This window comes from Chelon labrosus (assembly GCF_963514085.1).
Source record: "Chelon labrosus genome assembly, chromosome: 2".
Taxonomy (NCBI): domain Eukaryota; kingdom Metazoa; phylum Chordata; class Actinopteri; order Mugiliformes; family Mugilidae; genus Chelon; species Chelon labrosus.
Window position 1 is genome coordinate 28,334,657 of NC_140338.1, and position 27,496 is coordinate 28,362,152.

General features: G+C 44.7%; 2 protein-coding genes across 4 annotated transcripts in view; both read left to right on the forward strand.

Moving 5' to 3' along the window:
• crebbpa (CREB binding lysine acetyltransferase a) overlaps positions 1–13,305 on the forward strand; it is a 42,788-nt gene extending 29,483 nt beyond the window's left edge. Inside the window, exons 13-31 of one of the 3 annotated variants that reach the window (XM_084569236.1) lie at positions 665–877; positions 1,211–1,519; positions 1,839–2,018; positions 2,445–2,616; positions 3,299–3,417; positions 3,534–3,773; positions 4,078–4,166; positions 5,110–5,190; positions 5,512–5,568; positions 6,168–6,245; positions 6,349–6,416; positions 6,752–6,902; positions 7,600–7,746; positions 7,848–7,961; positions 8,085–8,250; positions 8,406–8,573; positions 8,874–9,035; positions 9,202–9,483; positions 9,735–13,305. In XM_084569236.1, the coding sequence (XP_084425362.1) occupies positions 665–877; positions 1,211–1,519; positions 1,839–2,018; positions 2,445–2,616; positions 3,299–3,417; positions 3,534–3,773; positions 4,078–4,166; positions 5,110–5,190; positions 5,512–5,568; positions 6,168–6,245; positions 6,349–6,416; positions 6,752–6,902; positions 7,600–7,746; positions 7,848–7,961; positions 8,085–8,250; positions 8,406–8,573; positions 8,874–9,035; positions 9,202–9,483; positions 9,735–12,017 (5,079 nt within the window). In that variant the 3' untranslated portion in view covers positions 12,018–13,305. The remainder of the gene's footprint in view (positions 1–664; positions 878–1,210; positions 1,520–1,838; positions 2,019–2,444; positions 2,617–3,298; positions 3,418–3,533; positions 3,774–4,077; positions 4,167–5,109; positions 5,191–5,511; positions 5,569–6,167; positions 6,246–6,348; positions 6,417–6,751; positions 6,903–7,599; positions 7,747–7,847; positions 7,962–8,084; positions 8,251–8,405; positions 8,574–8,873; positions 9,036–9,201; positions 9,484–9,734) is intronic. The other 2 variants (XM_084569237.1, XM_084569238.1) reach the window with 2 other exon arrangements.
• A 2,745-nt stretch (positions 13,306–16,050) lies between these two features.
• Positions 16,051–27,492, forward strand: slx4 (SLX4 structure-specific endonuclease subunit homolog). Its single transcript, XM_084570385.1, has 13 exons — positions 16,051–16,843; positions 17,161–17,368; positions 17,723–17,938; positions 18,166–18,404; positions 18,596–18,879; positions 19,664–19,910; positions 20,522–20,721; positions 21,141–21,287; positions 21,626–21,795; positions 21,936–24,298; positions 25,063–25,162; positions 25,378–25,677; positions 26,844–27,492. The coding sequence occupies exons 1-13, from the start codon at positions 16,366–16,368 to the stop codon at positions 27,214–27,216; spliced, it is 5,325 nt and encodes a 1,774-aa protein (XP_084426511.1). The 5' UTR covers positions 16,051–16,365; the 3' UTR covers positions 27,217–27,492.
• The last annotated feature ends 4 nt before the right edge of the window (positions 27,493–27,496 follow it).

Here is a 27,496-nt window from a genome sequence, read left to right on the forward strand (position 1 = left end):
TCTCTGCGTACTGTACTTGGGCTAATCTGAAGGTCACATGAAGTTTGTAGCTCTGTAGCAATTGACTGTGCAGAAAGTCGGCGACCTCTTTGCACTATGCGCTTCAGCATCCGCTGACCCCTCTCCGTCACTTTACGTGGCCTACCACTTCGTGGCTGAGTTGCTGTTTTTCCCAAACGCTTCCATTTTGTTATAATAGAGCTGACAGTTGACTGTGGAATATTTAGGAGCGAGGAAATTTCACGACTGGATTTGTTGCACAAGTGGCATCCTATGACAGTTCCACGCTGGAATTCACTGAGCTCCTGAGAGCGGCCCATTCTTTCACAAATGTCTTGTTTCACAGTCTGCATGCCTGAGTGCTTGAATTTATACACCTGGGGCCAGGCCAAGTGATTAGAACACCTGATTCTGATCATTTGAATGGGTGAGCGAATACTTTTGGTAATATAGTGTGTATATATATATATATATATATATATATATATATATATAAAAAAAGCAGCAGTAATGCTGTAAAAACTGTCCAGAATGTGAAGTACGTTCAGCAGAGAGAACTGATACACCCTGAAGTGTCTAAACTTTCAAAAATTCTAAGAGAAACAGTAGAAGAACAACCTGATTTGTTCTGCTCTTAGTAACATCTCCTTTTCCTGCCTTGTAGATGGGAATGTCTCCCTCCAGAATGCCCCAGGCCCAGGGCATCATGCCTGGACACAGCGGTGGCAACATGGTGGGCCAGACAGCCAACCAGGGACAGTTCCTGCCTCAGACCCAGTTCCCTCCAGGATCTGCTGCAGTGGCTGCAACTGGTGCTATGAATGTCAGCGTTGGGCCTGGCATGGGCCAGCCCCCGGCACAGGCTGCTGTCACCCAGGTGGGACATGAAGAGAGAAGAGGGTAGAGGGCGGTAGTAAACTAAGCTGTATGGTTTGGCTGTATTTGGAAATGTTATCCCTTAAGTGTTGCTACAAAATCATGCAATTGCAACTTGTTGCTGGGGAACAAATCTCAAACTACTTTAACCAATCATACTACATACTAATTGCTCTTAAATTGTTTTCATAGCAATCACAAGTTGCTCTCTAAACCCCAAATTGTCTGTGCTGTGTTTGTTGTTGACCTTGACTGTTTGTCTGCTTACTGTGTGTCTGTGTGTGTGTGTGTGTGTGTGAATGTCCGCCTGCTCTTTGTGTGTCCTTCTCTCCAGCAGCAGCAGCAGCAGAGCGCTAACCTCCCCATGAATGCACTTGGCCCTTCACTGGGCCCTCAGCTAGCCTCCTCCCAAACCCCCTTGCACTCCACGCCTCCGCCTGCTGCCTCCACGGCTGGAGGGGCCACTAACCTGCCGCACCCCCAGCCTTCCAGCCGCAGCTCCACCCCCACCCTCCCTGGCCCTGCCCCAGCCCCAGCCCCAGCACAGGGTGCCACCCCGCCCTGCCCCACCCAGCCCCAACCCCAGACGGAGCTCCCTGCAGCAGCACAGACGCATCCCCTGCCTCAGCCCCCTACCACGCCGGTGAGACTGAGACCCCTTCGCATGCCCTCAACTTTGACCCTTCCCTCCCGTGCAAACTCCCATCCCTCTGACTGCCATTTACCATCCCATCCACATCCAACTTTCTGTTTGATGACCCTGTCTTCACCAGTGTTTGTAAAATGAATCACCATGAGCATGTTGCATCTTTCAACCAAAGGCAGCAATGATATGAATACAGAAAGGCTGCATCTGTGTCATAGCTTCAATCCTGCATGCAAAAAAAGCAATACAACTGTTGCAAATACCTTACATTTGTCTTGTTTTTCTTTCTTTTCTCTGTTCCTCCTTTGTGTTGCAGCTGTCTCAACCAGGAGCCAGTCTGGATAACCGGGTGCCCACGCCTGCCTCAGCCGCCAGCGCCGACCTGCACTCACAGCATGTCGGAGCAGACCTGCCTGTCCAGGAGGTCAAAGCAGAGCCACACCATGAAAAACAGGAGTTTGAGGCTGCCGGCGGCAAAACTGAGCCCAAGATGGAGGTGGGTTTGGGCGCTATGCTTTAAATGAACATCTGAAACCCTGTCTTAGGCCCTCTCTGGGGCCATCCAAAAAATTTAGTTTGTCTGACATTTTACAGGCACACCTGCTCCAGTGCAATCTCCAATAATTCATCATCACCAATTTTTCTATTTTATCAACAAGCTTATTTGTCTTTGGCTGGCATGACTACCAAACACTTAACAAAAGCAGGAGGCTTGTTGACAGAGCAGCACAAGAACACTGAGCTCTTGAATTGGTCTTTGGAAATTCAAAGGGCTGCATACAAAACTGGCCAGCCGACAATTATGTGAAAAAGAAAACATATTTCTCCTCAGATGTTTAAAATTATTAATGTGTTGACAAATGCTTCTTAAGTTTTACACCACCACCATGGTTTATTAAGTCATTTGCCTGTTTCTCTGTAGACCGACGATGACTCCGCTTCAATGTTGGTGAAAAAGGAAGAGCCAGAGGAAAAGCCAGAGCCAATGGAGGTGGAGGAGAAAAAGCCGGAAATGAAGACAGAACCCAAAGAAGAGGAAGAGGGTGGAGCTAACAGCACAACCTCCTCATCCCCCTCTCAGTCGCGGCGAAAAAGTGAGTCTGAAGCAAATAAATGAATTAAAACAGTGTAATCTATGACTGAGAGAAAGAAGCACTACTCAGTATCAAAGAGGGTCTTGGATGTTGCTTCTAACGATGATAAAGCCACTCTTTGCCAGCTGTGAGACAGTCACGACTTTGCTTTTATTGATCATCATTAGTCGAGCACAGACTGAGCAATGTCTAGACTCAAATAAGCCTTCATTGATTTTGCCAGTATTTTATAAAATTCATTAACAGACAGTGCACCTGCTGTTGGAATCTCCTCAACAAATCTTGGTTCCCACTTGAAAGCCAGTGGTTGTAACATTTCAGTTCAGATTGATATGCAGGCAAGCAGCGATGTGCATTTCTTTCAAGAGATAATCAAAACTCTTGCACAGGCATACAGCAAGCATTTTCTTGCACAGTTTTCATGATATGTTAGTCCGTTTCAGACTTGATCATTAGTAACATAAATCCAATATTAGTTTGGTGGTCTGTATTACATCATCCATTACTGTTTGCTAACCAGTCAACAGTTGATCTGGACAGTTCTGCGTGTTTGTCACGCCTGTTTGACTTTTGTCTTAAAGGTTTAGGACAGGAGTCGGCATAAAAAAAGGTTTTCCTTTCTTTTCTTCTAACTTGCCCCTCTCCTGATTACATACTATACCTTTCTGTTATTCATTTTCAGTCTTTAAGCCGGAGGAGTTGCGCCAGGCTCTGATGCCAACCTTGGAGTCTCTTTACAGGCAGGACCCTGAGTCGCTGCCCTTCAGACAGCCAGTTGATCCCATGCTTCTGGGTATCCCGGTAGGTTACACGCACAAACACTGGTTTCTGGTTTAAAGTGATTCTTATTTATTTGGTGAACTGTCATAATTCAGCTGTACTAATCTGATGTGTATAATTGTACTTATTTCCTCTAGGACTACTTTGACATTGTTAAAAACCCAATAGACCTGTCCACAATAAAGCGTAAGCTTGACACAGGCCAGTACCAGGAGCCCTGGCAATATGTGGATGATGTCTGGCTGATGTTCAACAATGCCTGGCTCTATAACCGGAAGACGTCCCGTGTTTACAAGTACTGCTCCAAGCTGGCTGAAGTGTTTGAGTCGGAGATCGACCCGGTCATGCAGGGGCTCGGCTACTGCTGTGGGAGGAAGGTGAGATGTTCGGAGTGGATAATAAAGACACAATTGATTTCATCTGACAGATCTAGTTTTCTTTGACTTCCATGAATTGATTGTTAGGTTGGTAATTATTTTTGAGGCTGCCAAATTATTAACGTCTGTGTTATATCGAGCACTGACTGGAAGATGAGACAAATTCATACGCTAAACCAAAGCCTAAATCTTAAATGAGTCACTTCGGACTAATTGAATCTCCTACTTCTGAGAAAAAAAAGTCAATTTTATTGTTTTGTTTGAAATATGTTGACCTCCTTTGTCATCTCATTTATGTCTGCAGTACGAGTTCTCTCCGCAAACCCTCTGTTGCTATGGCAAGCAGCTCTGCACCATACCTACTGGAGGCACATACTACAGTTACCAGAACAGGTATTTTTGTGTATATATAGGTCTATGCGATGTAACTAAACTAAATATTGAGAAGGAAACGGTACTTAATGTGTTGAAATGGTAATCTTAATGATGGGCGTCCCACTTTTTTAATGTAGTGATTTGATGGGCAATATATGCAGCCGTTTGAACTGTGTTGCACGTCCCCTTCAGCCAGGTTTCTGTCCCTCTGTAGCTCTTGAGGGACTGCTGTGATCAGGCAGTACTGTCATCCTGAGGGCTACAGCTTTAATGGCTCAGCCGCCCAGTCCTGGCACAGCATGAGACGACAAAATGGTTTTTGCTCACAACATTTATTAACTGCCAGGTTTCAGCCATTGCACATAAAGAAAAACACTCTGAAGACCCTAAACCCCAAAGACTGAAGACAAAGGGCTGCTGATTGTTTTTCTTACGGTATCTATCAAGCGACTGAATGAATTTAGTGCTTTTCCACCGTCTCTTGTATGACAGGTGAAATTATAATGCTTTGACTAATGCCACAAACGGCCTTGCATGTCATTGCCTTTTTCTCCTCGTAGAAATAAAGCATATTTCTGCTTGTACCATGTTCCTTTGCACCCCCTGCTTTGTAAACTGTGGAACTGCAGCCATTTTTTCACACTTGTTCAAGATAGGGCAGTGCAGCACAGCCTGACAGACAGCGTGAGGCTCCTGCAGCGCAGTCCATTTACACTCTCAATGGGAGCTTAGGGAATCCCTGCTCTCTATTATAAAACATAAAAAACAAGTGTTATTTTTTGCAGTTTTGTTGGGCAAAACAAAAACAAGTCACTGAATACTAAGCACTGCAGTATTACGCTTTAGACAAATAGATTTTTAAGGGCATATCTAGCTTAACATGTTTCTATACTTGAATAACAACACACAGATCTGTATGGTTGTTCTTGCAATTTATTTATTTATATGTAATTTTTTGAAGGTATCACTTCTGTGAAAAATGCTTCAATGAGATCCAGGGGGAGAGTGTGACGTTAGGAGATGATCCTGCACAGCCACAGACGTAAGTGAACTTGGCTTTTGATAAGCTTTCTATACAGTAGCAAGCTGCTGTGGCGCAAGGTTAGAAATGTTTGCAGAAGCTCTCTCTGTCCTTTTCTATTATTTCTGGAGCCTGCCAAATTATTTTTGAACAGCAGAGTTTCTTTCTCATTAAACCCCATTCCTATACGAGTACCAGGTCAGATGATGATGTGTCAGCTATTAATGAGATCATTTTCCAAATTGTTGCTAATGGATTGGATTTGAATTTCAGATTTATCAACATGCATATCTCACGTTCTATTACTTATCTTTCTCTCCCTTCATTTTCCCGATCCTTCAGGAGGATATCAAAAGACCAGTTTGAACGAAAGAAGAATGACGTACTCGACCCTGAACCGTAAGTAGACACAATCCCCACAACCTAGAAACATGTTTCACTAGTCATTAACAGTTTTGTTTCTGCCACCCACATCTGGCTTTGTTTTTGTGCTTTTTTGTGAAGAGGCTGCATATTTTCTCTCTGATCAAACAGTTTGGTTTCAGCGTAGCTCAAGGCCAACTCAGCAGCACCACCTGCTGAGTAGAACTCTGTGTCGAAACTCTAAGTCAAATCAGTTTTCACTTGGGAACATAGGCCCTACCTATTTAAAAGGCAGTGATTATCCGTTGTCACTCGGACTTAGGATGAATAAGATGCATACTTTTTACCTTGACCCTCCCACAAAGGCGCTCTTGTATTGACTTGCTTGCAAGTGCGTAACGACTGGAGGTACATTAACGTGAATGGATAGCTTTATGGTCAGACAGATATCTATATGCTGTCTGAGCAGATAAGATATCAACATTCATTCAAACAACGGGAACACGACTTTGACAGTTTCAGAAAGTAAAAACAGTGTTTTTGCAGTCATTTTGGTAGTATTGAGGTCTCTTCAAAAGCCTTTTAGATTTAAAAAGAGTAAATATCTTGATATATTATGCATATCTTTTTTACAGGTTTGTTGAATGTAAAGACTGTGGGAGGAAGATGCACCAGATATGCGTCTTACACTACGAGGTCATTTGGCCATCCGGGTGAGATGTCCGCTCCTATTTTTGCAAATTTACCTAATGATTTTTTTGTGTGTATTTCTGTTGATTGTAAGAGTAAGTCTAACTTCTCTCTGTCTCTTTCCAGATTCATCTGTGACAACTGTTTGAAAAAGAGTGGAAAAACACGAAAGGAAAACAAGTTCTCAGCAAAAAGTTAGTACTTCTGTTTCTTGAATAGCAGGTCCTTGGATCAACCTTCCCTTCTAATGTGCTGTGTACTGTTCAAAATCTCAACATTTTAATTTTGTCTCACAAGATAACCATCTGCACATGTGCTACATATGTCTCCTCGTGGCTCTTCCTGCAGTGGCAACCTTGTTTTTTGTCTTTGTTTGTTAAGCCCTATAAATGCAAATGGCCAATTAAGGACAATCAGTAGTACTTTAATTGAAGACTACTATTTTAGATTTAATAAAAACTTTAACCTGAAAAGGTAACAGAAATGTCAGTTACTAAGTATTTTTTCCCCATGTGCTTGGTCATGGTAGGACTGCAGACGACAAGATTGGGAATGTACATAGAGGACCGTGTGAATAAATACTTGAAGAGACAGAACCACCCGGAGGCTGGAGAAGTGTTCGTGCGAGTGGTCGCAAGCTCTGACAAAACAGTCGAGGTTAAGCCGGGCATGAAAGCCAGGTAAGCGCACCGTAGACAACAGGAAAAGAGGAGGAGTGGTTAATAGTGTTTAAAATAAGATTGTGATCTTCAATGTCTCCTTAGTCAAATAAATTAACAGGCAAAGAATCAACAACCGAGATGGGGCAGACCAAATACCAGTCTCAAATTTCTTGATTTGTAGAAGCACTGGCACAGTTAGTATTTGTCCACAGCTCATTTTTATTGCTTCTGCCATACAAAACTAAATGTCCTATAAAGATTTTATACCCACTAAGAGTAACTGTGGAACCTGAATGTTGTACAAGACGGAGTGCACACTCTCCTTGAGAACCTCACAGTGGTGTTCAGGGTTTGGGTACACCAAATCAAAGTCTATGACGCTCGTCCTATCCTTACAGGGAGGAGCCCCTCATCCTAGAATCTGTTCTCTTCAGGTTGAATGATTTAGGGCTGTTTCATTTTATTGACTCAAGGCCACTACATTTGAATTGTCCCTTTATGCTCTTGAGTGTTGTTAAAAGTAGTGGCAAACACGACAGCTCATGACTCATGTTTCCTGGAAGCTTTTAAAGGTGCAATAAAAAAGAAAAGTCTCTTTGAACTGTTCCTAAGCTCTTATTTGTTTTGAGAGACCCAATATCAAAAATAATTTCAAACTTTACATTTTAATATGCTGTTTACACTTGTTAATATTTGGTATCTGTCCTTCCAACAGGTTTGTGGACACAGGTGAAATGCCTGAAACCTTTCCTTACAGAACCAAAGCACTTTTTGCATTTGAGGAAATCGATGGTGTGGATGTTTGCTTCTTTGGCATGCATGTGCAGGAGTATGGCTCCGAGTGCTCATTCCCCAACACTAGGTCTGTACACTGCATTATTTAGTACGTAGCCATAGAGAAATTCATTTAAGTTAGCGTCTTATCTGTGTAATTTATCATGTTCCTTCTCTGAACTTCTGCAGACGGGTCTACATATCATACCTAGACAGTATTCACTTCTTCAGACCTCGGATTTTACGAACAGCAGTGTACCATGAGATCCTTATTGGCTACCTTGAATATGTCAAGAAACTTGGGTAAGCCTCACAAGACTCTCACGAGTCTTGAGAAAGAACTTTGTTATTGAATCCAATTATGTATCAGCTGTAACAAGCTGTCTCTGTGGCATCACTTCACTTAATCTCTGTCTCTGTCCTCAGGTACGCCCAGGGCCACATTTGGGCCTGTCCTCCCAGTGAGGGTGATGACTACATCTTCCACTGCCATCCTCCCGACCAGAAGATCCCCAAGCCTAAAAGACTGCAAGAGTGGTACAGGAAGATGTTGGACAAGGCTTTTGCAGAGAGGATCTTGCATGACTACAAAGTAAGGAGGATAAATAGTAGACAAATTTGCATGTGCAAGCGAAAGTGAAGAAACCGGAAGGAGACTTTTCATTGCATATAAAATAAAGAATGGTCAAAACAAAAAAAAAAAAAAACTGTTGCTGTCTTAACTCAACTGTGTTTTCTTTCTCTCAGGACATCTTCAAACAGGCAACTGAGGACCGACTGACCAGTGCAAATGAGCTGCCATACTTTGAAGGCGACTTCTGGCCTAATGTGCTAGAGGAGAGCATCAAGGAACTGGAGCAGGAGGAGGAAGAGAGGAAGAAGGAGGAAAACACAGCTGCCTCTGAAACTCCCGAGGTGTGAATCATTTTCTGCAGTTTAATGACGTACCAGTGTAGATATGAATTTATACCTCCAGAATTTGGTTTTGTGTTTCTGACTTTGTCATTTTGCACTTGAGCATTTGAAGAAAAGATTGAATATTCAGAACTTGGAGGTGTAATGCTTTCATATACTAATTTTAGCCCTTTGGGCACTGTTGTCAATATATTTAGATGAGAAGTTGGGTTTAATTGACAACAAAGGTGTCATATTTAAGATGAAATTAAATTATCATATAAATGTTTTCTTCAATATTTATTTTCATACATCCTTCAGGGTACGCCGAGTGACAGCAAAAACGCTAAGAAGAAGAACAACAAAAAGACCAATAAAAACAAGAGCAGCGTGAGCCGAGCCAATAAGAAGAAGCCTGGGATGCCGAATGTAGCAAATGATCTGTCCCAGAAGTTATACGCTACCATGGAGAAGCACAAAGAGGTCAGAGCTGTTTTGTTGTCATGGAATGTTAAGTGAAAATAATTGAAGTAAACATGTAACAGAGTTTTCGTACGCACATGCCTGGGCTTCAGCACTAAATGCGATCAGTTAAAACTTTCTTGTTTTGCTTTTCTAACTCATTCTTATGTCCGTTTCTCTGCTTAAGGTGTTCTTTGTGATCCACCTTCACTCTGGGCCCTTGGTGAACACCCTGCCACCCATTGTTGACCCAGACCCCATGCTCTCATGTGACCTGATGGATGGCCGGGACGCCTTCCTGACTCTGGCAAGGGACAAACACTGGGAGTTCAGCTCCCTCAGGAGGTGCAAATGGAGCACCATGTGTATGCTGGTTGAGCTGCACAACCAGGGACAGGATCGCTTTGTCTACACTTGCAACGAGTGCAAGCACCATGTGGAGACACGCTGGCATTGCACTGTGTGCGAGGTGAGTTACTGTTGTGCTTTGTTTTTACAATGGGAGTCTGAAATCATCAAAAAATACACTGAAAAACACAAATTTCAAATAGAGGTCTCGCACTATTTAAACGTAGAGTCGGAGAGGCCCATAAAGATCAATGTGAAATGACACAGATTCAATTAAAGAGGTCACTGTTAACTTTCAGATTAACATAGTTATCAGCCTAGTCTGGACTAGTGTTAATTACTGTGTCCTCTTCTCTCTTTTTTTTTTCTCAGGACTTTGATCTCTGCATTAATTGCCACAACACGAAAGGCCATGAGCACCCGATGGTCAAATGGGGTCTTGGCCTGGATGATGACAACAACAGTCAGAGTGGAGAGGCTTCCAAGAGCCCACAAGAGAGCCGGCGCTTAAGTATTCAACGATGCATTCAGTCACTTGTGCACGCTTGTCAGTGTCGCAATGCCAACTGCTCTCTACCGTCCTGTCAGAAGATGAAGCGAGTGGTGCAGCACACCAAGGGGTGCAAGCGCAAAACCAATGGTGGTTGCCCTGTATGCAAGCAGCTTATCGCTCTCTGTTGTTATCACGCAAAGCACTGTCAGGAGAACAAGTGTCCTGTCCCGTTCTGCCTGAACATCAAGCACAAACTTCGCCAGCAGCAGCTGCAACACAGGCTCCAGCAGGCCCAGTTGATGAGGAGAAGAATGGCCACCATGCAAGGCCGATCCATGCCGCTACCGTCCCCACCACCCTCTGCTGCCCCCAGCACTCCCACTTCTCATACCCAGCCCAGCACTCCCCAAACACCCCAGCAGCCACTTTCCAACCAGCCGCAGACCCCCAACTCAGCAGGTGTCATGTCTCCTTCATTCCCCAACGCACCTCGCACTGGCCAGCCTCAAGCCCCGGTGCCCCAGGGCAAGCCTGGGCCCCAGGCCTCCCCACTACACCAGCAACAGTCCCCTCTCCCGCAGCCGCCCCAGCAACCACAGCAGCTACAGCAGCAGCAGCCTCCGCTTGCTGCAGTCAAGATGGCACGGCACATCGAGATGATGGCGCAGGCCCAACAGAACCAGCAAAACTACCGTGTCAACATGAACGGCTTACCTATGAATGCCCAGCAGCCACAGCAGCGCATGACTGGACCAATGCAACCCCCCATGCAGATGGTACCAGGACCCCGGGGACCACAGGTCGTGCAACCTGGCATGGCTCCAGGACAATGGACCGGAGCTTCTGGGCCCATGCAGGCAGCTCAGAGTCAACAACCAGGTCTAGTCCCAGGCCAGACTCCACAGCAGACCATGACCATGCAGAGAGCCATGATGCCACCAGGGCAGCAATCTTCGCCGGGCCAGAGGATGCTGATACCACAGCAGCCTGGTGCCCGCCCACAGACACCCCAGAGACCTGGTGCTATACCCCCGAATGCTCTGCAGGACCTTCTCCGCACGCTCAAGTCTCCCAGCTCGCCCCAGCAGCAGCAGCAAGTCCTCAACATCCTCAAATCAAACCCTCAGTTAATGGCTGCTTTCATCAAACAGCGAACAGCCAAGTACCATGCCAACCAGCCGCAGCCACCGCAGCAACAACCACAAGCAGGCCAGCAACAGCAGCCTGGAATGCCAACAATGCAGACCATGGCTATGCCAGGAGGAGCAGTGCAGAGGCCAGGGATGCCCCCTCAACAGCCTCAGCAGCCTCCTGTGCAGGGCATGGCTCAATTAGGGCCTCAAGGGCAGCTGATAAACGCAGCACACAGCACCAACCCCCAGCTCCAGGAGCTCTACCGTCGGCAGCTGTTAAGGCAACAGCAGCAGCAGCAGCAGCAACAACAGCAACAACAGCAACAACAGGGAGTGATGCCTCAAGGCCATCCTGGCCAGTTTCCTGCTCAGACCCAGGGTACGGCAACTACGTACTCCCAGCTCCGCATGCAGCAACAACAGCAGCAGATATCCTTGCAGGCAAGTACAGGAGCAGCTGGGGGGCCCATGGGTCAGCTTCCACCCATGGCTCAGATGGCCCAGCCTGGCATGGGGATGGACTCCGCCCAGAATTTACTGCATCAACGATTGCTCCAGCAGCAGCAACAGGCCGTCCTCAAGCAGCAGATGGGCTCCCCCGCCCAGCCAAGCCCCATGAGCCCCCAGACCCACCTACTGGCTGGCCAACCACAGGGTGGAGCCCACCTTTCCGGCCAGCCCTCATTAGCCAGTGCCCTCAGCAACCAGGTCCGCTCCCCTGCGCCAGTCCAGTCTCCTTGTCCGCCCTCACAACAGCAGCCACAAGCACCACATTCCAGTCCCTCACCGCAGGTTCAAAACCAGCCCCAACCCTCACCACAGCACCCGCCTCCACCCCACTCGGGTTCTCCCCACCCAGGACTTGGGGGCCCAATGCAGTCTATGGAGCAGGGACATTTGGGGACACCAGAACAAAGCGCCATGCTACCACAGCTTAATACGCCCAACAGAGGAGGGCTGAGCAGTGACTTGGGGATGGTGGGAGATGCTACAGGGGACACTCTGGAGAAGTTTGTGGAGGGATTGTAGCATTTTTGCTGGGAATTAAAGAACACATTGTCACTCCCAGGGACCCATCCTCCCACTAATCCCTGTTTCCCCTCAGACTCTTTATCCTGTTAGAGGGCTTCGTTTGTTCTTTCTAAGGTTGAGAACGGTTTTTTGTACTGACATGTAAAAAGTTTCAACTATTGCAAAAAACAAAAAAGAAAATTTGGTTGAGGAAAAAAAATAAATAAATAAAATGTCAACACTTCTAGGGAATGTAATTGTTTCCTAAACCCAAGTTGTGGGTGTTTCTTCCTTAAGGGATTTGCAAGTTGCTTCTTAAATGAAATTTGAATCACAAAGAATATATTTTTGGTTGAGACCAAATGTGCTCAGTACTCAATTTATTTTTGGTTTGTTTTGGTATGATTTCATGCCTTTCTCATTTCTTTTTTTTTTTAAAAGAAAATGTACAATTGCATTATATTATTCATATCTTTTTATTTTGTACCTTTGGAAAAAAATTAAAGCATTTTTGTGTTGAGAACTGTAAAATATTTTGACTGGGAATTGGGCCAGGTTTTTGTTTTCTTCTCAAGCTGTCATTCCTGGCAATTTAATCTAGTGTTGTACCATTATTGCAAGACGATGCGTTCAGGGACAGAGACCGCTCCCTTCCCTTTTGTGTGTATGAAGAGCACTCAGTTGTATTACAGTAGGAAATGGCCTGCACATGAAGACACTGACACAAAGCCTCACAGTCACAAAGAGAAACACAGCTCGGGATGGTTTCACCAACAAAGATGACAAGGACTGCAACCTACGTCTCAGTGGCCTGGAATTTGGAATATATGTCTTGCAGGTGTAGAAAGTTGTTGCTTTGACATTAAAAAGAATTTGTCATACTTTTTTTGTCATACAAATGTTGTAAAGTGTAAAGAGAGTGTGAGAAAGAGACCAGCCCCCTAAGCTGAGGTGGAATGATCACCGGTTGTATGTAGGCAACATCTCGGATGGCGCCCTATCCTCTAAATTTTACACCAAGTTGTGTGCTCTTTAGGGACGAAGGGCACGTTTGAGATTCACCTTGAGGAAAACTAATTGTCAGCAACCCTCATTCCTCTCTCACAAAAACTTGAACTGGGGGGGATTTACTTTTTCTCCTATTGTAAATCAAGTTATTAAGTGAAATACTATAAATATAAGGAAGAGAGAATGAAATCACTGTATAAACTGGTAAAAGACTCATTTCTTACTTATATACCATATTGTTAAATAAACTGTGTGCAACAGAAGAACACCAGTACTCTGTTGACTAAATAATGAGGTATCACTCCTGTTGGTGTGCATTTGTTTCAGCTCAGTTGTCTTTTGTTGCAATCTTCACTGGGTTCAAAAATAAGTGATGGTGGTCAAAGGAGTGTTGCTGTGTGATTTGGGTTTTCACATCTGCACTAAACATTCAATTTTGATTTGAAATGTCTTCAACTGCATCTTCCTCTTGAATTTCCACAGATGGAGCTAGTGAGTTTAAAGTTCAAGAGATCGGTTACTCTTACTGTAATCATTTTAGTTTCACCTTGCAGGGATTTAATATTAGATGCACTTATTTGACAGAAATTACTAGTTTCCAGTGTGAAGTGGTCATATATGACAGTACAGTAAAGACCTACATTACTGGTCAAAAGTTTTAGAACACCCCGCTTTTTCCATTTTTTATTTTTTTTTACTGAAAATTATTCAGTTTAGTCTCTCATTGCACTCTGAAATTAAAGAATAGAACAAATAAGCAATTTGAGTTGAAAAAGAAATGGAATCAAAGTAGCCACCTTTGGCAGATATAACAGCTGAACACACTCGTGGCATTCTTTCTACAATAGAAATCAAATATTCTTCAGAAAGTTCTTCCCAAGTCTGTTGCAGAAGTTCCCATAAATGTGTGGCACTTGTAGGTTGCTTGGCTTTCACTCTTCTGTCCAGTTCATCCCAAACCAGCTCGATGGGGTTTAAGTCTGGAGACTGTGCTGGTCACTCCATGTTTTCAAGCTTACCATCTTGTTCTTTTTTCCTGAGGTAGTTCTGGCATAGCTTGGACTTTGGGTCATTATCGTGCTGTAGGATGAACCTCTGACCAACTAGGGGCATACCAGAGGGTATTGCATGGCGCTGCAGAAAGCTGTGGTAGCCGTTTTGGTTCAGGGTGCCTCTCGCTCTGTACAAGTCACCGACCCTGGATCCAGCAAAACAGCCCCAGACCATCACACTTCCTCCTCCATGTTGGACAGTTGATGTCACACACTGTGGAACCATCCTCTCGCCTACTCGACGGCGTACAAAGATCCTGCGTGATGAACCGAAGTTTTGAAATTTTGATTCATCAGTCCATAATACCTTCTTCCAGTCTTCAGTAGTCCAATGGCGGTGTTTCATGGCCCTCTTTGTCTTATTGTGACATCTTAGCAATGGCTTTCTTGCTGCAACTCGTCCTGTCAAACCTGCAGCTCGAGTCCTCTCTTCACAGTTGAAACTGAGACTTGCTTACTACGACCACTATTAAGCTGTGCTTGAAGCTGTTGTCCTGTGAGCCGCCTATCACGCAGGCTGTTGACTCTCAGAAACTTGTCCTCTGATTCAGTTGTGGCTTTGGGTCTGCCAGACCTCTTCCTGTCAGAGTTTCCCCCAGTTTCTGAGTGCCTTTTGATGGTGAAGAAAACTACTCACTGACACCTTGACTTTCTTTGCAATTTCCCTGTAGGAAAGACCTACATTTTTAAGTGTTATGATGGTCTGTCTCTCTTCCATTGTTAATTGCCTTTTTCTCGCCATTTTTGAAGCAACACACTACTTTCTGCAGTACAATACTGTTCACCTGATGCTCATGAGGGTCTGGTACCACAGTGTGTTCCAACACTGCTTTTATGTAGACAGAGGGCAGAACAGCTTTAGATTGTTAACCCACTTCGTGTTCCCTGAAAGAGGCCTTTTTGTATAATTCTGAAATGTACATTATTTTTCAGTTTTGGGTAACCAAACCTTAAATTAGGGTGTTCTAAAACTTTTGACCGGTAGTGCATATCTGAAGTTATAAGTGGGGTCTCAACAAAATACACCAGTACTAATGTAATATATGAAACTGAACCTTTCAAAGGAAGGTTCACTTAAAATACATAACAGTCCATACCTCAACTTATAAGCCTTGTAAAGTTACTGTTAGTTTTTTTGGGGTTTTTTTCTTACAAATGCAATAAGTCCTTTGAGTTAGTTTCAGCCAGGTCCCCTCTGGACTCCAGATACGTTGAATACACTAAGGCATAAGTTACTTCTGTTGTTTGGTGTAGATATAGACATTGTGAAAGATGTTTTGAGTTCAATAATGACAACAATTTAGGTTACTTTAGCAAAATTAAGCAAAATTAAAACATTTCCGTTGTTGGCGTTCTATCAGATGTCCTGGGATAGGCATGGTTCATACATGTCTTGACATGTAGGAGCATGCCTTATTCAACTACAGCTTGTCTTTTCTTAGATACTTAAAACTGACAATCAAATCATCAGAGTAATATATCTAACATTACTCTGAGGACATGCATCTGTCGTTATCAAGACAGCACGTTAAAAACCAATGAACTGGAAATATGTGTGAAGTATTGGTTTTGATCATAGATTACATTGATTTCTAATACTTAAAGCTTTATGGAAAATAAATACCTTGTGTTATAATCATAGACCCTGAAATATTTAAGCTTGAAGTAGTGTTTAGGTTAAATAAAAGGTTTACTGTACTTCAATGCAGTTATACATACATAAGTGAATCCATCCCATTGATTGATCCATGTCGACGCATTGCAGTCACATGACCTGGAAGTTATCCATTCATTCGTCCGTCCACTGTCACATGACCGGAAGTCCAAAAAAACGAAGCGGTTGCTTGTTTTGAAATGAAAATAAGCAGTGTGGAGTCCTTGTCTGAAGTTATGAAACCAACACACAGTGATAGATATATAAATATAGCTTCGAAGACAAAAGTGTAACGACTGTGATGGACTCTTGAAGCTGTGAGACGGAGCGGTCAAACCTGGGTAAGAATAAAGCGTTAGCGTGACCAGCTAACTTCGTTCATTCCGGCTTATATTTTCATTTCAAACACCATGTTCTTCGTTGGACATTGTGTAGGTTAGAACATTTGCATAGATGTTTGCCTGTGAAATATGCAGAAACCCGCGAAAATCTTGCTAAGATGCAAATCAAACTTCCTCTATCGCAGAGGAGTCTTGTTGGTTACTGCACCCGAATCTGGTTGAACTAACTGTCTCTGCAGGTTCATCGGCTGTCTTTGCACTTGGGAACGAGCTTGCAAGGCCCTTTTTAGTGTGAGAAGAAGTACATCACCATGGACGACTCGGACCAGGACTTTGTAGACCTCTGCTCGAAGCTGCTGAAGAGAGTCCGTAAGAAACCTACTGAGGCAAGACAGCCCGGGAAAGCAGAAGCTCAGAGCTCCAGTCAAGCAAGCGAAGGAGACAAGAGGAGGAGAAATAATAGAAATGGGGACTGTGGGTCAAAGCTCGCTGCTAGCCAGCCGGTCAGTGCTGCAGCAGAGCAGCCTGTGGTCGGTGGAAGGACTAGACTTGACTCAGGAGATGCTGGGCCGTCAGTCAAGTCTTCTGAAACAACAACAACAGCAGCAGCAGCAGCAGCAGCAGCAGCCGAGCAGAGAACTGATGGAAGTCTCAGAGCAAAAGACAAAGTACTCCTGAAAATGCAGCAGTTCAAGAGAGCCAGTCCACAGAAGATGCTGCACAAAGACCGCTTCAATCCAACTAACCACGAGAGTGAATCTACTCCTTTTGCACAGCAACAAAGACGAGGTGAGCTGATGATCTATCTATACATTTCAATATAATGTAACCTCGACCCAGTAGGTAGCAGGGAGACATGTGATCTCTTTCTCAGCTCCGTCACTCTGCTCCCTGCTCGAGTAACCCTGTATATTTTAGTGCTTAGGATTGCTGGTTTTCACCCAGGTGGCCCAAGTTCGACTCCAGTGTACACACACTGCTGTGTGAATGAAAGGATGGGTGGATGAGAGATCAGTAAAAAAAAAAAAAAAAATGAATTGGTGGAATATGAGTCAGTACATCATCATTAAAAGCAGCTTAATACACAGCTTCCTCTCTGTTTGCAGATAATCCAGAGACCCTCAGCTCCGGTCCTCGCCCAAAGACTCCAGACAGCGATGAGGCTCTGGCCCAGCGGCTGCAGGAGGAGCTGGACAGAGAGGCTGCAGAGGCCCAGACAGGGGACTTGGAGGACAGAGGCCTTTTCTTCTGTCAGATCTGTCACAGAGACTTATCACATATGAGCCCAGAGGGACGCACACAGCACCTCAACAGGTGTGAACAACTATATTTAATTTTAGAGGCTTGACTTATACCAGAAATTGTATTCAAACACAGTGAGGTGTCCACAAGTATTAAAGATAAATAACCTTATAAGGGACAGGCAACCTACTGCATGTGTTGAGTTGTGTAGTGTCTAGTGCAATGTGAGGATGACTTTCTATTCTTATGATGGATCATTATGAATTTAATTTTTTGGGGGGCGTTTAAACTGCTGATCAGATGAACTAAACTAGTTAACTTTGACATGTGTTATTAAAGTTATTATGAAAAAAAGTTAACCACAAACAAACCCTCTCCTCCAAGATTTGCCCTTTCACTCTCTTTGTGAATAATTCCTCCTTGCAGGTGTTTAGATGAGAGTGAAGACAGCGCCCCAGCCCCCCCTCCACCTCCTGGTGTCCCAGAGTGTCCCATCTGTGGAAAGAAGTTCAAGTCCCAGAAGAGTCGCTCGGCCCACCTGAAGCGCTGCTCCACAGAAATGGGTGTCTCGTCGGCGGCGTTGCTGCAGGCTCTGCAGAGGCAGGCTGAGGAGAGCCAGAGGACTGACACTGCTAACACACTGTAAGTCAGACACAGATGTTTTTACTGGGACTATAAGAAAGGACAATAATACTACACCGCCTGAGATTTCTTAAACCCTACAGTTTATAGACCTGTTGTCTTAGAAGTACAAAATCTGCCATTTGATCACTGTTTGCCATTCAGCCTTGATTATCAGAAGGAACATAAGCCCTTATAAGCTGAATGAAACCTGACTCTAGCCATTTTGCATTATTTTTTCTGTTCAGCATACAAACTGTTGGCACAAAAAGGAAAGGCCCATCTAAGCCGGCCCTCCCAGCGAGGAAGAAGCCCAGGAAGAAGACTGGATCCATGGATGAAGAGACCATGGTGGCTCTGGCTCTGTCCTCCTCGTTGCTTGAACAAGAGAGGAAGCAGCTGAGAGAGGAGGAGGCAGCGAGACAAACGGAAACTGCAGCTGCTCACACCTCCATGACTCCACTGCTGAAGTGGAGACCAGATACAGGTGTGGTAACGTCACTACTAGCTGTTTGCAAGGAAACCAGTGATTTGCATGGCCCTCAAACAGTCCTATTTTAATCCATAAGGGTTGGATGTTTGTGTGACACTACCCATGAAGTAGTGCAGTATTACTTTATACACACAATGTATGTAATTGCAGTCCCTGAAACCTCTCCTCTCCTCTCCTCTCTGCAGGTAAGGGGCGTGGAAAGAGGAAAAAAGGAGCCATCCCTCGTCCTCCTCCCCTCCTTCTCGTTCAGGATGCTCAGGTGGCCCTGAGGAGGCTGCAGGATCGCGTCTCAGCTCTTCTCCTGCTCAGCCCGCCGCCCTCTCCCCCTACCCCGACCGGTTCCCCCAGCACTCTGCCTGGCTGGACGGGTGCTGCCCCCCTCTGGCAGAAAAGCGCGCTGTTGGATGAAGACACCTCCTCTCTGTCTGATTTCTACGTCCCAGAGCTCAGGGAGTTCTTCACAACACCGGTGAGAGAAATCAAAGACGGGTTTATGTATTTTTTTTTTTTCTGTCATGTTTGAACTGACTGAGGAATTGAAATCAAACAGAACATTTCTATGCTTTTTTCTTTAAACCAAACTTCTATTCAACTTACATCTATGTGTATCACACTGAGCTTGATTTAAAGATGGTTTCACACATTTTTCTGTCCGGTGTTCTCATCACAGTCCTCTTCCCTGACATGCAGCTCAGAACAAGTTAATCTCACATATTCATATTGCATTCATCCAACTATAACCCACTATACTCATTTCAAGATTAATTCCTAAAACATTGACATTTGACAACAATATATAGCTTCTATCCATTAGTCCTATTACACAAAGACTTAAAAACACTAACAGCTTGTGAATCATTTTTATTTTAGGGATTGCGCTAACCTATAATCTAAATGACTGAAATTAAATAGTCGTGTGCTTCGGAAGGTTTCAGTTCTCTATACTAAACTAAAGCAATTCCCTACTTGTGTGAGTCAGCACCAGATGCATATGCACGGCCACATCTTCGCTCATTGATATCTCGCCTTCTGTCCTCACCCCAATCCTTTCTGACACCCTCATCTGTGTGGACATCCAAAAATAATCACATACAAGAGACACATACATCTTTAATGTGTACTGAGAAATGCAAGTGACAGGCTGTTTTTTACTGTCTACTACATTTATTTTATTATTTATTTAGTTTTTATTATCAAAGTTTATGTGCATTGAATATTTGAGTGATATCAATACTGTTCTCCTCCACTTTAAGGCTGATGCCACCTCACTCAACACCTGCAACAAACCTGACTCTTCTGTCCAGCCTGAGGTGAAAGGAACTCCTGTCAGAGAGAGCAGGGACTCCATCTTACTGTCTTCATCCAAGGCGACCTCCTGCTCCCCAGCTGCCTCCACCCCTGGGACTGCGCAGCTCCCAGTGGGCAGCCAGACTCTACAAGACCTGATGGAGTTGACTGAAGAAGGCATAACCCTCACACAGTATGGAAACCCGGCCAAAGGTAAATATTACATCAGTGACGATACCTTGTCCAAGTTGTCTGTTAAAAGGTTTTAAAAAAGGCATCAAACCACAGGAAGTAATTAATGTAAAATTTGACATACGAAATAATAAGCCAGTTGTTGTCTTCTGTCCGTCACCCCACAGTTTTATGTCTCTATTGACTACTATGTAATAAATGAACAAAAGGCCAAAATAATAAACCAGTTCCTGCTACTTCATGGACACTAAATATTATATTGAGATTCAGTCTTATTGAAATTTACATTTAATTGCATAAGCAGTAAATAAGGTTCATTACTGTGTTTGAATTTTTACCCTTCAAAAATAATGTTATTATATTTATTTAGAAAATTTAAAAAGAATACTACATTAATTAGTGTTTTCTGCAAACAGGAAACACCTCAAATCTGTTCTGATCTGATTACAACATTGGTGTAACTTTTAGTAAAAGTTGGTAAAAGCTGAAAACAGCAGGTCTTTTTAATTTAATACATTACTTCAACACTAAATCTAAACCTCAGCATTTGCATTCACGTGCACAGTTTGACTATTTTAACCCCGTGGAGCAGCTTACGTGTTTACTATTTTTGATCCCGATTGTTTCTGCAGACCAGCAGCCAAACACAGGTCTGTCCACAAACATCCGTCTGAGCGGTTTCATCCTGGAGGAGGCAGAGGAGCAGGACGACCTCTGTGTCAGCGGCTTCCTGCCTGAGACGACGAACACGCGCTCGAAGGACGCCCACAGCCCAGCGGAGAGGCTGGACGATCAGCCAAGAGCAGTTAACAACACAGGCAGCCATCAATCAGTAAGAGAGTCATTATTATTAATGTTTTCTGGTCCCTTAATTCACATGCTTCCTATTTATTACCTGTAAATTCTTTTCATTTTACTACAGTGCTTTAAGGTAAACTGACACATCCTCAACACACTGATTCCATCAAGATTCCTTAGACTCGTTTTAAAAATGTAAATAAAAATCACACCTTCCTCATTTAATTTTCAACATTAAATTGTGGTATTATACTCGTATACATTACATGTCTCCTCACATATATCTTCAAAGTAATAGTCCCAAAAGACTGCTGCATGATCCATAATGTACCGTGTGCTTTGGTTATTTAAACGTTTGCATGTATGTCTTGTCTGGAGTGTCCGCTGTCTGTGCGTATTAATAATTCTCCAGTGCGCTGACCTCAGTGTGTTGTGCCGGTGTTTCCTCTGTAGGCGGCGCTGTCCAGGCTGGCGTCAGACCTGAGCAGCATGGTGAACAACCCTCAGCTCAGTGATGTGCAGCTCCAGGTGGACAGTGGAGAGGTGTACTTTGCACATTCCTTCATGGTGTACGCTCGCTGCCCCCTGCTGGCAGAAATGGTAAAACAATTATTAGCAAAGGCCTGCTGCAGAGTGAGAACAGAGATGATTAGCGATGAAGGTTTTCTGTATTTATGGCTGACATTTAAGTAATACATTTAGTGTAAGGATTCAGTTAAGTAATAGAATTGAAAGAGGACTAATTAAAGATGTAGAATGATACAACTATCGTACAACTGTGGACGCTTGTTTTAGCTCCTCTGTTTAAGCTGAGCCGGAGCTTTCTATTCGATTCAGTTTAGTAAAAGCATTAAAGCACAAAAGATCTGAATTATTATTCTCATGGGGTAAATTCTACTACTAAAGTCTGGGCACTGTTTGCCTTTATCCTCTCACAGGTTCATGAAAGTGGAATTGGGGTGCATGAGGAAGGCATGCCTGCAGCTCAGCGGGTGTTGATGAGTGATGTTCCAGGCGAGGCAGTCTTCACTCTGCTACAGTACCTCTACACAGCCCGCTGCTCCATCCCAGCATCACTGCGGCCCCATGTCCTGGAGCTGGCATCCAGGTTGGTTTATTTATTTTAACAAAACAACAAGAAGCATTCTGATCACTCTGAAGTCTTCAAACATCAAGACATCTTCAAATCTTCAAAAATCAAGTGAAGAATAAAATCACCAATAACTCTCTCTTGGTGTATTCGTTAAGGTTTGACTTGCAGGAGCTACAGCAGCTTTGTCAGCTCCACCGAGCGGAGGCAGGAGCTCTGGGAGTGGAGGTGGACTTCATGAACCAGGAGGAGAATGTGTGCACGCAAACAGACCAGTCCCTCACGGAGCTCCTCCGCTCCATGTGGAACGAAGGAGATGAAGATGGCGACGGGGTGCATTCAAACGGAGGAGGGGATGAAGAGAGGCGGTCGGAGGACGACTGTCTAGCCGAAGAGGTCATGAAAAGAAACGGAGAGATATGTGAGGAGCTCGTGAATGAGGAAGAGCTGGAGGAGATCTATGAGTTTGCTGCCACGCAGAGACAAAGGGAGGAAAAAGGCAGTGAGGAAGAGGAGGAGGAGAAAGAGAGAGTAGATGATGTAGTAGATGAGGAAGCAGTGGTCACAAAAATGACAGAACACAAAATTGAAAAAAGCCAACAACCAAACCTTCGGCTTGAAACAAACCCCATCCTGGATCGCAGCTACAACCGCCTCTTTTCAGACTCATGGGGGGTATACGAGGAAGAGGAGCCCTTCTCCTCTGCCTCTACCTCAGGTCCACCAAAGACGAACCGTCCTCAATCCCAGCAGCACAAGTTTTCTCATAAACCATCCTCTGAACTGTCTGGCAGAACTTTGCTTCAGTCTTCAGCGAGTGTAGTCAATGACGTCTCCATCAGCCCTACACCCAGTACATCCAACCTTCCCTTCCCCGGCCTGTCCCCTGGTCTAGTGGGTGGCAGTGGAGAGGGGAGAGAAGATGCTGTTGAACTGGACGCGCCTAAAGAGAGTTCGCCTTTGAAGCGTGAAAGCCAGGGTCCTCATAGAATTTGTGCTCCTCTTTCTCCTGCTTCACCTCAGAAAAAAGAGGAGCCTGAGCTCATAGTTTTGTCCGACTCGAGCGAGGACATGGAGGTGGATGATCTTAGTCCCCCCAGTCATTCGTCACATTCTCCCTGTGCCGCCCAGAAAATACAAAGAAATTACACAGAGATCAAATCCCGGCAGACTCAGTCACCTAACGAACATACTTCTGTGAATAAGGAGCCCATTAGCTTGGAGTTGAGTCCTGGTGATCCACTAGGTTGTTCTCCAGAAGTTTCCTGGCTGATCCCGTCCACACCAGTCCAGTCTTCCATGAGCAAAAGGAGCAGCTCCACTCAGACCAAGAGCAGCATGCGCAGGACACAGCTCTTCCCTAAAGGTGACAACTCCCCACGGTCACCCTCGGTTTTCTCTATTCCTGTTTCACCATTTAAGCTTCACACCTCCGGTAGCCCAGTTTCTGCCCACACTAGCCCAGCAGACGGCCGTGTCTCCAGGTTGAAGCTGAACAGGACGGGTCCCGGTGGCTCCAGTTTGGATCTCAACTGTTCACCTAAAACAAGCACTCGTTTTAATGTGAGCAAAGATAGAGATGTGTTTGCAGTTCCTCTGTCACAACCTAAGCTTTCAAACCTGTCAGACTTGACTAACAATACCCCTCTCCACCTGAAGCACCAAGCTTACAGCAGCACTCCCGTTCATACAGATCTCCACCAGCCCCCTGTCCTTCTTGCTTCCTCCCCGCTCGACTCTGATACTGACACCCAGAAGCTGACAGGCCAAAGGAGCGAGGGGACACCCTCAGGAAGCCTAGAGAAGACGGAGTTTGGAAGCTTTCATCTCTCCCCTTTGTCCGGCCCTTCAGACCCACACTCTTCTTCCTCTAACAGTGGTCTTCAAAGTTCAAAAAGAACCAGGAAGTCCTCCAGTCAAAGTCCACAGTCTGTTCGGTCCAGCAGTCATGACAACCCAGGAGTTGAGCTGATGAGGAGAGGAGGAGGAAATGAGGAAGGAGAAAGACAGACAGACTGCGGTAAGCCGGACAGGGGTGATAGAAGGCAGGAGGAATCAAAAGGAGAATCTGGAGAGGCAGATGCTGCAGAATCCAGTTTCCACCAAAGTTTCATGGACGAGCCTCCCATGGCGTTCAACGACTCGTGGGGTCTCGACATCTGCGTGGAGGCCAGTCCGGGCCGCATCAGTCTGAGGCTGGAGGACAGCGGACGCTCCAGCCAGCAAGAGCGGAGCCCGGGACTGCGAAGAACAGCCAGGTCATCAACATCTCCTGCCGCTCAACCTCCACCGTTCAGTCACAGCGTCCGGACACGCTGTAACGGTGTAGCAACCGCTTCTCCACGTAGAAGTCACAGTCCACAAGCACAGACCTTCCCCTCCTTCAGCCCGTCACCACCAGAGATTGACAACGGCCTACTGGACTCCAAAATATGGGAGAGCTGGGAAGAAGAAGAAGAAGAGGAGGATGCTCTTCCTCTCTTTCAGAGGTTGAACCCTTCTGTCCAGCACAAAACCCCAGGTGAGTAGTCCCACTGTAACTACAAAAGACTTTTCCTGTTTTTGATTTGCATAGATGTTTTGTACTTCAGTTAGTCATTTGTCAAGTGACTAAAAGTTTTGCCCTGATAATATGCAAATTTGGATTGGAAATATTACTGTTATCATAGTTCTTGGGTTATTGCATTGCCTAGATTGCATCTAGAGGTATACAGATGCCAAAATGTAGCACAGTGGCCCACTGGATGTCTGAATAACTTAGCACAGGGGCATGGATGCAGGAACTAAGTGGAACCCATGCATCACGAAGAAAACGATCCCATACCACAGAAGAACAAACTAAAAGGAGCAATATTCATTTAACTGGTTTATTCCAGGAGGCCTTAGACAGTTTGCAGATTTACTGTTAATAACTTAGTTAATGTAAAAGATGCTTTAAAAATGTGATTGTGCTTTAAATTTGTTACCTGTTCTGATAAGTGATTAAATTAAGGGGTGGAAGTTAAGTCTTAATAACGTGATCAGTTTAACTAGGAGTTTCTGCATTAATTGTTGTTGTCAAGTCTTATATACATATATAACCCTACAGCATAAAACAGAAGGGACCTCGAGGGCTATCACCATCTGTCAGTAAAGCCTTGATTCAGAAAAGGAAAGAACTAAACCTAGTCCTACCCTGAGTATTGTATCTAGATAATAACTTTGGTTAGGATTTATTAAAATGTTTTATGCGTTATTGTTACTGCATGTAGTCACCTGATCATTGTCTTGCTCGTGTCTCACCAGTATCATCACGCAATAAAAGGCGACGCACCACGGTGCCCATCACTCCTATGCCCCACTACTCTGACATGGAAACACCGGAGCTCAAGAACAAAGTTGGCAGGTCAGTCGGTTCACTCTCGTCCTTAACTTAAAGACAGGTTAAGCTACGGCTATGTTTTTTTTCCCCTAATCAAGGAGATTAAGTGGGGAACCTATCCGATTACCTCCCAGAGTGTCGCTGTCAACATAATCTGTCTAGCTTTGTTCTCCGTCTCCGGCTGTTTTTCTCCTGTCCATCTGTTTGTTCGACTGCCTCTAACTTTCACCTCTGTTCAGGTTTGGTATCCGGCCTCTACCGAAACGCCAGATGATCCTTAAACTGAAGGAGATCCACCTGTACACGCACCAGCTGGTCAGCTCGGAGTCTGAGGATGAGGCACCCTCTTCAGGGCGCACAGCTCAGATGAAGCCCCCTCCCAGCAGGCCCACCTCCTGCGCCCAGACAGTGAAGTTTAAAGAACCCAGAGCACCTGCTGTTGTGTCCCCCGTGAAACAAAGGAGAGAAGAGGAGGAGCTGCTGTCTGCTTCGCAGGGCTCCAACGCCTCCTCAACAGCCGCCAGCGAAGAATCTGAAAGGTAGTGTATTTAGATAGCTGAACTCTTCAATAAGTTTTTCAGAGGGTTCAATCAATACAGTGTACAGGGGCTACCTTCATATATCCACAGGAGACTGACAGCTCACTCACTGTTCACTTGTGGATCATCTGTTCTTTAGCAGCCATGTTTGTAAAACAGATCAGTTAGGATGAGAGCTTTATAGCTTGCAGAGACCACCGTTGCAGTTCATTTAGATGCTTTGTGGCTGTACTTGATAAACAGGTCTCTAACATTCATTGTATACACAGGTCAGGCATAACATTATGACCACCTTCCTAAGGTCTCCCTTGTGCCTCCCTTGTGACTCATCAAAGAATGGACATGGGTCTTCTGAGGGTGTCCTGTGGTGTCTGGCAACAGAATGTTGTTAGTGGGGGTCTTTGGTACCTATGGGTTGAGGGGAGGGGCCTCTGTGGATCATCCCACAGATACTTGATCAGTTTGGGATCTAGTGAATTTGGAGGCCAGATCAACACCTTGTGCTGTTCTTCATGTTTTTTTTTAGTTGTTCCTAAACCGTTTCTGTGTGTGTGTCTGTGTCAGGCTGCACAAGATGTTATTGAATTCTCCAGTCAGAGGTTTTAATGTTGTGGCTGATCGGTGTACATCAGTATAGCTGATCTCACAGCACACAAGATCAGTTTTACAGCTGTACTTGGTCTTGCTGATTTTTTTAATTTTTTTTTTTTAAAGAAAGAAAAACTGTTTCACTGCATTGTGTGATGACAAAGTCCATAAAAATGAGATGCCAACAGTTACAAAATACAGAAGTTAATATACATTCAGAAGTGATTTTTTTCTAGACAGTGCTAGACAAAACCAGAACAACGCACTCAACATACTTGCTGTGGATAACGTACTGTGCTGTCAAAACAAAAGTGACACCATGTCAATCCACAACTATATAGGTGTGCTCGTGTTTTGTGTCTTTTGTGTCACTTAAACACACACAGAGGTGCGAAACATGCAACAGTTTTGACTAGTAACAATACATTTCATGTCATTTGTTATGGTGCAAATTACTTTGAGATGATCTGGAACAGTTATTTATTTTAGGAAGATTCTTGAGCTTCAGATTGTTTAGATTTTTGTCAGAGGGCAAACAGATCTGTGGGATTCAAACCTAACCACTTCCTTCTCATCAGGTCAAACCCAGAGTTGTGCATCTCCTCTGAAGGCGACTCGGACAGCGACGGAGGCATCTCGTCCTCCCAGGCTGCGTCCCGCCTCCAGGATCGCCTCCAGGCAGTGCGCTCCTTCATCCTGTCTGACCCCGGCCTGTACAGTCAGATCCTCCAGTACCAGCCTCTGGTCCTGTCCCAGCTCCAGGAGCGACTCAAGGCGGCCGGGATCCGCCTCGGTGCGGCCAAGCTGGTGGACTACCTGGACTCTCAGTGCATCACCTTCACCACGGCCAAGCCAGGCCAATCCGCCCCCGGCCGCAGGCGAGGCAGGAAGACCAAAGCAGCAGGTGAAAGAGGAGCAGGAAGGAAAAAAGGCGTTGCAGCCTTAATTTAAATCTTTGACTTGGAGAAAGACTTTTTTTTTTTTATGTAGAAACTGTGAAAGATTTTACTTCGGTGCTTTGAACATTCGTCTTGAAATAACTTTCAGGCAGACGAGAAAATTAAATTGTGCTGGACGACCAGCCTCCTTGTTGAAAACTGTTTTAAAAATATGTACATGTACTTTATTTCTTCAGGACGGGTTGGGTTTTAAATAATTTGTATTCATATGTTGCATTTATTATGAAGTCCCACTGTGAAAATAATAATAAAAAAAAATGTTTCTGTGGCCT

Excerpts from the sequence above, each read along its gene's own strand:
- slx4 (XM_084570385.1), top strand. The coding sequence starts at position 16,366 with ATGGACGACTCGGACCAGGACTTTGTAGACCTCTGCTCGAAGCTGCTG. Across the intron at positions 18,880-19,663 it reads GGGAGTTCTTCACAACACCG|GCTGATGCCACCTCACTCAA; the intron begins GTGAGAGAAATC and ends CTCCACTTTAAG. Across the intron at positions 25,678-26,843 it reads GCCAGCGAAGAATCTGAAAG|GTCAAACCCAGAGTTGTGCA; the intron begins GTAGTGTATTTA and ends CCTTCTCATCAG.